This window comes from Gekko japonicus, unplaced genomic scaffold, assembly GCF_001447785.1.
Source record: "Gekko japonicus isolate JY-2015 unplaced genomic scaffold, Gekko_japonicus_V1.1 scaffold1720, whole genome shotgun sequence".
NCBI classification, from domain to species: Eukaryota; Metazoa; Chordata; class Lepidosauria; order Squamata; family Gekkonidae; genus Gekko; species Gekko japonicus.
In genome coordinates this window covers 75,144-86,926 of record NW_015173723.1, presented here as the reverse complement: position 1 = coordinate 86,926, position 11,783 = coordinate 75,144, and the positions used below count along the sequence as shown (strand labels likewise).

At 50.7% G+C, this 11,783-nt stretch overlaps 1 protein-coding gene across 1 annotated transcript in view; it reads right to left on the bottom strand.

The window, feature by feature from the left end:
• Positions 1–11,783, bottom strand: part of KIAA0586 (KIAA0586 ortholog) — a 145,513-nt gene that overhangs the window by 78,098 nt on the left and 55,632 nt on the right. The window contains exons 20-22 of the mRNA XM_015423372.1: positions 8,981–9,180; positions 7,684–7,802; positions 957–1,147 (exon numbers count right to left, since the gene is read on the bottom strand). Coding sequence (XP_015278858.1) covers positions 957–1,147; positions 7,684–7,802; positions 8,981–9,180 — 510 coding nt within the window. The remainder of the gene's footprint in view (positions 1–956; positions 1,148–7,683; positions 7,803–8,980; positions 9,181–11,783) is intronic.

Sequence of the window (11,783 nt, the reverse complement as noted above, 5' to 3'; positions counted from 1 at the left end):
CGCTCTTCCTTCTTTCCTTCCTCCCTTTCTTTCTCTCTGTCCCTCCCTTCCTCCCCCCCTTCCTTCCTTCTTTGGTGTATTGTGTGTTTGTGTGCTTGCAAACCCGGAAGCCATGGTGATTTCTGGCAACCCCGTGGGGCTTCCACGTTTCAAAGAGGTGACTTGCTGTTGCCTGCCTCTGCATCCGGGCCCTGGTATTCCTTTGGAGGTCACCCTTCCAAGTCCTTGCCAGGGTCGGCCCTGCTTAGCTCCCAAGATCTGATGAGATCGGGCTCGCCTGGGCTATCCAGGTCAGGGCTCTTCCTTCCTTCCTTCCTTATTTGGTGATAGCGCCGGCCGCAGCACAGAAAGAACACCCACCATCTTACCACCCCCTCTCATAGCTTTGCTTTTACTCTTGCAAGATTAAATGCGGTACCATCTGCAGAATTAAAGGGATGTTTCTCACGAACTCCGTATTCAGACAGGCTTTGTACCTGCGCTTCTGGCGAGACTGAGACGCTGACACGTCTCCTTTTGTTCTGTTCTCATTGGTTAGCTCTTAGGTCATATTGGGTATATCCAATTTTCTCTAAATAAAGAGATAAAGAGACCATGGGTGGTCCCTTATCTGCTGACAGATTCTGACCCGACCATCACCACTTCAGTAGCAAAATACTTAGCTATTATAATAGCACTGAAGCGTAAATAACTGCTGCTAAGGGGAGGTGGGCACTTTTTGGTTCTAATTGTTTTCAGTTTTTTCAATTTTATGACTGCAATGTCTTATAGGTTTATATTTTAAACCTTTACACAGTTTATATTTTAACCGGATGTGAAATGTTAACAGTTTTAAACTCTTACATTGGTATATTTTACATGTCTGTTGTATTCTGTGAGCGTGCTTGAGACCACTGCTCATGTGAGCTAAATAAATAAATTAAATGAATTGAATTGAATTGAAAGAACACCCGCACCTTGGAGGGCAGGAGGGTCAGGTGGGAAGGCGCCCCTGCCGCAGAAGCCGGTTTCTGGCCTTCTCTGTCTCCCAGCATGACTGCCACCGTCTCGGCGAGGGCTTCGTTCACGAGATGCCGGATCGCTTCGGAGTCGACGGGCACGCCGGCGCTGACAAACAGCTGAAGCCCCGCCGGGCCTGCGGCTTCCACTGAAAACAAATCGACATGCAGAGAAAGGCTGAGCTTAAGTGTGCGAAACAATCGAGTCCTTTAAAAAACCAAAAAAAAAAAAAACACCCCAAGAGGCCTGAGGCATTCACGTTTGTCATGCACAGATCTGCATTATTATTATTTTTAAATGGTGGTGTTCTTCCTAGGAGGGCCTCCTTTCATCTCGTCCTATCTAGACTGTCTGACCTTGCTAGGTAATATCTGCTGTGGGGGATTTCCGGGCTTAAGTTCCATCGTTGCCTCTACGTGGGGCTGCCCATGAAGATAACTGGGACGCTTTGATGGGTGCGGAATGTGGCTGCTGGTCTTTTAGCAGCCGTGTGGCAGCACACACCTATTCAAGCTGGTTCTGTATACGACAGACCATCTTTCCATGAGAGTAGAGGTGGATCCAGGAGGGGCACTGCACAAGGCTGATGCCCCCGGTCTCTGGTCCCCACCTCTGGCCGCCCTCCCCAAGAGAAGCCAAATGATCCTTCGCTACTCATCGCCTACACGTCTTTGAACATATAGAGGCAAGCCATGCGTGCCCAGTGAGGGGCTATGGCTCAGTGGTATAGATAAGAACACACGGAGAACCCTGCTGGATCACACCAGTGGTCCACCCAGTCCAGCATCCTCACTCACACAGTGGCCAGCCAGTTCCTCTGGAGGGCCAACAGCAGGGCAGAGAGGCTGAGGCCTTCATAAGAACATCAGAAGAGCCCTGCTGGATCAGCCCAGTGGTCCATCTAGTCCAGCATCCTGTCTTACACAGTGGCCAGCCAGTTCCTCTGGAGGGCCAACAGCAGGGCAGAGAGGCTGAGGCCTTCATAAGAACATCAGAAGAGCCCTGCTGGATCAGCCCAGTGGTCCATCTAGTCCAGCATCCTGTCTTACACAGTGGCCAGCCAGTTCCTCTGGAGGGCCAACAGCAGGGCAGAGAGGCTGAGGCCTTCATAAGAACATCAGAAGAGCCCTGCTGGATCAGCCCAGTGGTCCATCTAGTCCAGCATCCTGTCTTACACAGTGGCCAGCCAGTTCCTCTGGACGGCCAACAACAGGGCACAGAGGCCGAGGTCTTCTCCTTCTGTTGCCTCCTGGCTCCGGGATTCCACGGACTAGTGCTGCTGAATGTAGAAGTTCAGTCACCATGGCTCGGAGCCACGAATCTATCTAACCCCTTTTCAAACTGTTTGTTCCTGTGCCCATCACTATACCCTCAGGCAGACAATTCCACTTTTTAATCATTCTCTGTGTAAAGAAGTCTTTCCCTTTGTCCGTCCTGAACCTACTGCCTATCGGCTTCATTGGATGCCCTCAAGTTCTAGTATTCTGGGGAGAGGGCGAAAAATCTATCCTGACTGTAGCCGCGGACCCCTGGTGGCGGTCCGCGTACATAACACCCGGGTTCCAGCATTATGGGAGGGGGAGAAAAGCTCCTCCTCATCCACTCCCCTCATCGGTGGTTCAGTGGTACAGCCTCTGCTTGGCATACAGAAGATCTCAGGTTCAACCCTCCGCATCTCCGGTTTAAAAGGACCAGGGAATCGGTGACGTGGGAGACCTCCGCCTGAGACCCTGGAGAGCTGCTGCCAGTCTGGGTAGACAATACTGACTTTGCAAAAAGTGCTAGGTACGGCCATTCCATTTACACCTGAAGTGTCATTATTAAATCTTTTGCCGAAAGATTTTAGTAAGGATGACCGTTACCTTATTATATATTTGACTACTTCTGCTAGACTTTTATATGCTACATACTGGAAGACATCTGAGACACATACGAAACGAGAATTTTTAAACAAAGCTTTTGGAGGCAGCTGAAATGGACAAACTGACTTTAGTGATGAAGGGACGCTCGGACTCTGCATTCCAGAATACTTGGTCACGATTTTATAGCTGGTATAATAACTATATAAAGGTAGAAATAAATAAATGACAGAGTCCAAGAAAACAAAGTTCATATAACCCAATAAGGTAGAAACTTAATTATATTTACTCATAGTATATAGTTGTAGAAAATAATGTTTGTATTTAGAAGAGAAGAGGAGATTGGATTTATATCCCGCCCTTCACTACCCAAAGGTGTCTCAGAGCGGCTTTCAACTCCTCTCCCTTCCCCTCCCCACAACAGACACCCTGTGAGGTAGAAGAAGAAGAAGAAGAAGAGATTGGATTTATACCCCGCCCTTCACTTGGAGTCTCAGAGCGGCTTACAAACTCCTTTCCCTTCCCCTCCCCACAACAGACACCCTGTGACAGAACTATGGCTTGCCCAAGGTCATCCAGCAGGTGCAAATGGAGGAGTGGGGAATCAAACCCGGTTCTCCCAGATTAGAGTCCGCACACTTAACCACTACACCAAAGGAGTCATAGGGTGGCTTACAATCTCCGTTCCCTTCCCCTCCCCACAATAGACACCCTGTGAGGTAGATAGGGCTGAGAGAGCTCTGACAGAAATGGCTCTTTTTCATGAACAGCTGTGCCAGAACTATGGCCTGCCCAGGGTCATCCAGCAGGTGCAAGTGGAGGAGTGGGGAATCAAACCCGGTTCTCCCAGATTAGAGTCTGCGCACTTATCCACTACACCAAACTGGCTCTCATTTCGGCAGAAGAAATATAATAACTATGAAGATTTATTACCCCCATCAATGTTAATGTTTTGTATGTATGTGTTAATGATTGTATGTTAAGTCTGTATTGTTTTGTGATGGGAAAAACTTCATACAATTCTGCCCTTAGGGGCAGTTTTAAAAAAAATAAGGTTCGATTCGATATAAGGCAACTCCATGTCTTCCCGAACTCTCACGAAAGTTCGGGAAACCCTGCGAAGATGCACGGCTCAACCATACTGTGTTCAAAGGAGCCCGGGAAGCAATGCGGGGGTGGGGGGGGGATATTTTCTGCCAGGGGGCAGAGAGATAGGAGAAGCAGAGAGCTACAGACCACCATAAGCACCCCTTCCAGCATCTTGGAAACCAGCATGGGCAACTCCAGACGGTATAGAAAAACCACATAAAGAAACAACGAAGTACTCCTTCATGGAATTCCCTGCCACAAGACACAGGGAGGGATGTTCGATACCGGCCAAAACAACCCATGAGTCATTTTAAAATCAAATGCAATCCCAGCTGCGAGGATAAACTGCAAAAAAATAAAAATATCAAGGTAAGCATTCCTTGCGAAAACAGCTTAATGCGTTACAGCACCTTGGCTCCGTCCACTCCAAACGCTGCGTAGTCTCTCGGAACACATTTCTAGGTCAAGCGGAGGACACGTTCTGCTCTCAGAACGAGAGGCAGTGTGGTGTCATGGCCAGCGTGTCGGGCAAGGGTCTGGGAGGGCCAGATTCGAATCCCTACTTCTGCCACGGAAGATCGTTAGTTGCTTTCTGTGGCCCCAGAAGGTCGGACCAGAACCGACGGGTTGAAATGAAATCAGAAGCGTTTTTGGCTAAACATGAGGAAGGGCCAAAAAAACCAGCAAATAACAACTGTGTACTGCACAAACCCGCACCAAAGTTAACAAAAAGAGACTTCAACACAAATGAAGTCTGGAATAGATATCAACACTTTTCCTAGGTATTGTTCAGTGTTTCGGACTTCATTGTTTCCCTTTGAGAAATTTCTATTCTGGACTTTGTTCTTTCCCTTTGGGATATTGTGGACTTTTGTATTTTCCTATGATGGATTACATGTGTTGAATTACCTTTGTGTTGAAGTCTCTTTTTGTTAACTTTGGTGCGGGTTTGTGCAGTACACAGTTGTTATTTGCTGGTTTTTTTGCCATTGTTTACTGTGGACTGTATTATTGTTGTTGTTGTAAACATGAGGAAGAACTTCCTGGCAGTTGGAGCGGTTCCTCAGTGGAACGGGCTTCCTTGGGAGGGGGTGGGCTCTCCTCCTTTGGAGGTTTTCAAGCAGAGGCCATGTGACGGAACGGGGACCTGCCCTCAGCCCTGGGAGACTGAGCAGCCGTTCTGTGGCTCGCAAGCCCGTTTTCGCCGGCCCACCCTGCCTGGTGGGGCTATTTCCCTTCTTCATTCGCTGCCACCACTCACTGGATTCACACTGCCTTCCTAGAGGGACAGTGAAACCCCCTCTGGCTGATCCCCCCACATTGAGAAGTGGGTACTGCAATCTTTGGGCGCCCCCTGGAGAGTTGGCAGCCCCTCTGAGTTGGGTCCGTTTGGTTTTCCTGGCCTCCTTTTTGCCCCTGGTAACGTGCTGAGTGGGGAGGACTAAGTGGCCAAGGCACTTCCAGGCCTTATAACTCAAAAAGGTTTATTTGAACGATATACAAGTTAGGCACAAACATTAACACAACCGGGCACAGAAAATAAACAGGAGTAAACCGTGGTTCCTCTGTCCCTACACACACCCTCTCTGCCTCTGGAGGTGATGGGATTTGCCTTCCCCCTCCTTGTTGATGTGGAGAGAAACTCCAGCCCTCCTCCTCAGGACTGGCCACCAGTTCTGCTACTCTCCTTGGCTCTCCACCACGATTATTAGTGGCCTGGATTGCCATGGAGTGTGTAGTAGCAGGAGTCCCACCTGTACGCTCCCTTGAAGCTGCCGCCCAAGATGAGCCAAAGGCCAAGACTAGGCTGAGACTAAAAGCTTCCCCGGAGGGGCCAAAGCCTTTATCTGGCTGGCTCCGCCCCTGGGGTGGGTCCCTACTTTCCCGCTGTTTTCCCCTAAAGCTGCTGGGAAATGTAGGCCGGGAGATATGGCAGCCCCATTGTTCCCTATGGAGAAGAAGAAGAGAAGAAGAAGAGATTGGATTTATACCCCACCCATCACTTGGAGTCTCAGAGCGGTTTACAAACTCCTTTCCTTTCCCTTCCCCTCCCCACAACAGACACCCTATAAGGTGGGTGGGGCTGAGAGAGCTCTGACAGAAACTGCTCTTTTTTAAGGACAGCTGTGCCAGAGCTTGTGACTCATCCAAGGTCACATCAGCAGTTGCAAGTGGAGGAGTGGGGAATCAAACCCGGTTCTCCCAGATTAGAGTCCACACACTTAACCACTACACCAAACTGGAGCACCTCCCCCCTCCACAGGACTACCCGACTGGTAGCCATTTTAAAGTAACCTGCTATCTCTGCCTGGCAGCCATTTCGTTAAAGGCAGCCATTTAGTTACAGGCAGTTTGGAGTAGTGGTTAAGTGCGTGGACTCTGATCTGGAAGAAGCGGGTTTGATTCCCCACTCCTCCACTCGCACCTGGCTGGATGACCTTGGGCAAGGCGTAGTTCTGACAAGAGCTGTTCTTGAAAAAGAGCAGTTTCTGTCAAGAGCTCCCTCAGCCCCACCTGCCTCACAGGGTGTCTGTTGTGGGGAGGGGAAGGGAAAGGAGTTTGTAAGTCGCTCTGAGACACCTTTGGGTACTGAAGGAGAGGTATAAATCCAATCTCTTCTTCTTCTTCTTCTACCTCACAGGGTGTCTGTTGTGGGGAGGGGAAGGGAAAGGAGTTTGTAAGCCACTCTGAGACACCTTTGGGTAGGGAAGGACGGGGTATAAGTCCAATCTCTTCTTCTCTCTTCTATATGGCCCTCTGACAGCAGTGCTGATTCTGTGAACTGAGGCAGATCACGAGAAGGGAGGGCAGGGAGGGTTGCCTCAGTGCTTAGTTCTCGTGGCCCTTCCTTACACGCCCAGGGAAATGCTGATCAGCACTTTGGGGGTCAGGAAGCCATTTTTCCCCAGGCCAATTTGGCTGGAGATCCTGGGGGGGTTTTTGGTCATCTTCTGGGCATGGAGCAGGGGTCACTGGGTGTGTGTGTGTGTGTGTGGAGGGGGAGATATTTGTGAATTTCCTGCCTTGTGCAGGGGGTTGGACTAGATGACCCTGGAGGTCCTTTACGACTCTATGATTCTATGATCTTGGGCCAGTCACACCCACCCACTCAGCCTCATCTACTTCACAGGGCTATGGGGAGGATAAAATGGCGGATGGGGAGAATGCGGTGAGCCACCTGGGCTCCCCACGGGGGGGGGGGGGGGGGAAGGGGGGCACAAATGAAGTGAACAAATGAAACCCTGCGGATTTCCTTTCTCGGGAGCCGGACGGGATTGCGGGAGCGAGGGGGAGGTGGGAAGGCTCTGCGGCCCCTCCGTACTTCCCACCGTCGACTGGGCTCTTTTTGTAGCAGGTACTCATTTGCATATTAAGTGACACACCCCTAATGTAGCCAATCCTCCAAGACCTTACAGTAGCTCCTGTAAGAAGAGCTCTGTAAGCTCTTGGAGGATTGGCTACATTAGGGGGTGTGGCCTAACATGCAAAGGAGTTCCTGCTACAAAAAGAGCCTGGTCTACCTCACAGCTGTTGGGGGGACAAAACGGAGGAGAGGAAGGCACTTTGGGTCCCTATTGAGCTATAAATGAAGCAAATAATAATAATAAAAAAATCTGCTGGGGACGTTCCTTTCCTAGATGCACTCCACGGCCTGTTGAAATCTCGGTTCGGTCGAACTGGGGAGGGAAAGAGAACGAACAAAGACGGGAGAAATACCCGACGGCCGTTATCTCACCGATGTCCGAAGATGCAGCCCGGCTCTCTTCACTCTCCGAGGAGCTGACGTCGGGAATGGCCACCTTCTGGGCTGGGTACATCCCGCCGATGACCCGGGCCATCACCTCTTGCTCCACCCTGGCAAAAGAATTACGCGGATTCCTAATTGTCACTTCGATACCCTGCAGCGCGACGAATGCCAAAGAGGAGAGGGGACAGGTTTCGGTTGTCCGGAGCATGCAGGGTTCTTTAGATGGCTCTCTGTCGCTTCGGAGCTCGACACAAATGTCTAGTCCAGGGGTCCCCGGCCTTTTCCAGCCTATGGGCACCTCTGGAAGTCTGACTCGGGGTGGGGAGGCGCAACCACAAAATGGCTGCCGAAGGAGGCAGAGCCAAACACAACATGGCGGCTACGGGAGGCGGAGACACATACGCACAGAGGAAGCCCGAGCGAAGGGGAGAAGAGGGGTGATTTGAAAATTACACTGGGGAAGAGGAGGGTGAGGCACTAAATGCAGCTGCTGGTGTGACCTTGGGTCAGTCACAAGTTCTTTCAGAGCTGTTCTCTCACGAGCAGTCCTCGAGAGAGCTCTCTCAGCCCCACCTACCTCACGGGGTGTCTGTTGTGGGAAGGGAAAGGAGATTGCAAGCCGCTCTGAGACTCCTTTTGGGTACTGAAGGGGAGGTATAAATCCAATCTGTTCTTATTATTATTATATGAAACAAGAACAGAAGGTAGGCAGGGGTTTGGCAACCCTATTAGAGATAGAGATCAGGCAGCAGTGGGTCTGCCCTGACCTGAATAGCCCAGGCTAGCCCGATCTCGTCAGATCCTGGAAGCTAAGCAGGGGTCCACCTTGCCTAGTATTTGGGCGGGTGACCTCCAACGAATACCAGGGTCGTGACACAGAGGCAGGCAATGGCAAGCCACCGCTGAAACATATCCTGCCTAAAAACAAGCCTAGCTCGCCCCCTAGTGGTGCATAACACTAAAGGAGCTAGAACTTCCAGCTGCCAGACAATCTTAGGATCTCCTGGCTATTCTACACACAACGCCACATGATAATTAATTAATTACTTCTTCGCTTCATTCTAGCTGTATATGAAGAAGTGAGCTGTGACTCCCTGCCACACATTTTATTAGCCTTTAAGGTGCTCCTGGACTCTTGCTCTTTTCACGTATGTCAACGAAGCTACAGCAGAAACAGCTCCAGAACGTTGCAGAAAAGTCTCCCGGGGGAGGGGGGGGGCACTCCTGTGTTTTTCCTCCTCTGAAGTTCACCACCACCTTCCCAGTCGCCACTCCAAGAACTCACCAACTAACCAGCTTGTTTTCCAGGGTTTCCCGTCTTTCTATGATTTCATCCAGAACGTCTGCAGAGGTCTGAGGAGCGGAAGCGACCGGTGGAAAGGGCGGGCCGTTGTATTGCAGAGACCTCGTTTCCCCTCGCCTGTTCAACTCCAGAACCGGTTCCAGGAATTCTGGGATCTCGCCATCGTCGCTGTCCCCTTCCTCCTAATGCCAACAAAAGCCAAGCAAATCCTCAGCGCGTCCCGGTCGGCTTCAGGGCCAAGCGCCAGTGTTCCCTCTAAGCTGCGACAGTGTGAGCCGGCTCACCGCTTCTCAGCCTCCGGCTCGCACATTTTTGTCTTCGCTCGGGGTGGCTCCAGAGCAGACTAATTGATGCAGCAGCCAAATGGCTCGCTCACAACTTTAGTGCCAGTCGCTCACAAAGTAGACTTTTTGCTCACAAGACTCCACAGCTTAGAGGGGGCACTGCCAAGCACATGTCTATGTTTGAAATGTCCGCAAGGACGACAAAATAACTAAACCCCCGCGCTTCAGAAGGTCTTATTTAAAAATGTAGACCAATTCCACTCAGGTCACAAAGCACCATCAGCGTCCAGCGGCTTGAAGAGCTACACTAGTCTGAGCTTGTGATGTGAAATTTACTATGAGAATGTCGGCTAACAGGTGATGAAATACTTTCCTAACTCATTAGGATAATGATTTTATGCTTAATAGAGGATCTTTCTGTATAAAGCACACTGACATAGTTTCAGAATATTGTATTCTGAGGTACAGGGCTATTTTTGGGCAGGAACGCACAGGAACGGAGTTCCGGCTGGCCTCAGAGTTGGCCACGCCCACTACAGCGAAAACCTGTGCGTCTGTGGCGTGGCTACAGAGGGAAGGCCTGGAGAGCGACCCCCCCACCCCCGGCGACTCGAGACAGGCGGGCCATGGGGGGCTGGAAGGATCGGGGAGTCATTTAAATACCTCCCCGTGCCTTCCCCAGCCTGTCCAAGGGCCAGCTTGCCCAGGCTCCCCACAGCCGCGGGGCACCCGACCAAGCCAAGGAAAGGCATGTGGGTGTGGCCTAATATACTAATGAGCTGGACTGTCATGGGGTGTGGCCTAATGTGCTAATGAGTTTCTGCTGTTGGGTGTGGCCTATTATGCTAATGAGTTCCTGCTGGGCCTTTTCTACAAAAAAAGCCCTGCTGAGGTACTTTTAACCATTTGAAGCTTTTCTGATATTAATTTCTGTATTGACAAATTAAAACAATAAAGTATTTAATTATTTTTTAAAAAAAGATCTTGGAAGCTAAGCAGGGTCAGCCCTGCTTCGTCTTTGGCTGGGAGACCTGCCAAGGAAGACCAGGGTTGCTCCGCAGAGGACGGCAACGGCCAACCACCTCTACTCATCTGCAGTATAGACCGCCTGCTTGTGACAGAGCATCCGTTCGGCATGCAAAGGTGCCAGCTTCAAGCCCCAGTATCTCCAGCTAAGAAGCAGAAGAAGAGATTGGATTTATACCCCACCCTTCACTTTGGTGTCGTGGCTGAGTGCGCGGACTCTAATCTGGGAGGAACCAGGTTTGATTCCCCACTCCTCCACTCGCAGCTGCTGGATGACCTTGGGCAAGCCAAACATCTGTCAGAGCTGTTCTCTCAAGGGCAGTCCTCGAGAGAGCTCGCTCAGCCCCAACTACCTCACAGGGTGTCTGCTTGTGGGGAAGAGGAAGGGAAAGGAGTTTGTCAGCCGCTCCGAGACACCTTTGGGTAGTGAAGGGCAGGGTATAAATCCAATCTCTTCTTCTTCTTCTTCTACCTCACAGGGTGTCTGCTGTGGGGAGGGGAAGGGAAAGGAGTTTGTAAGCCGCTCTGAGACTCCGAGTGAAGGGAGGGGTATAAATCCAATCTCTTCTTCTACTACTTGAAGGAGTCTCAGAGCAGCTTACAAACTCCTTTCCCTTTCCCTCCCCACAACAGACACCCTGTGAGGTAAAAGAAGAGATTGGATTTATACCCCGCCCTTCACTACCCAAAGGTGTCTCAGAGCAGCTTACAAACTCCTTTCCCTTCTCCTCCCCACAACAGACACCCTGAGTACCAGGTCGGGCTCAAGGATTTGGTCTTGACCTTTAAGGCCCTAAACGGCCAGGGACCAACGTACCTACGGGACCGCCTCTCCTGGCATGTCCCCCGGAGAGCATTGCGCTCAGGAGTTCGACCCTTACTGGGAGCCCCAGGCCTAAAGAGCGTCCAGCCATCCTCAACCAGAGCCGGAGCGGGATAGAAATCCAAATAAATAAATAAAACAAGGCACCAAACGCGCACAAACGCAACCATGCCGCCCTGAGCCTTCGGGGAGGGCGGGATACAAATCTAAAGAATAAATAAAAAATAAATAAAATCCCAGCTGCACTTTGTTTTTAAGCAGAGTCCCTTCCTTTCAGAGCGGGCTGCATTCCACAAGCCAGATTCCTATTCCTGGCAGGCATAAAGGCCTCCGCTCATGGCAGGAGCCGACTGTGTTGTTGACCCAAGCCGGCTCACATGGATAAAAGCTGGAAGCCTTGAAAACAGAGAGAGACAGAGGGTGTTTGGAAGAATAATCAAGAGAAGTCTGGTATGGAAGCAATTTTTTAAAAGGCTGGGGAGAAGACAGGGGCTAGGATCCAAAGAGCCGCTTGAGACAGAGGCAGTGGGATTTTGAGACATAGGCCCCACCTCTTGGACCTTTTGTATTCGCAACAGCTTGAAATGGTCCATTTCAAAAAGAAGAGGAGGAGGAGGAGGAGGAGGAGGAGGAGGAGGAGGAGGAGGAGGAG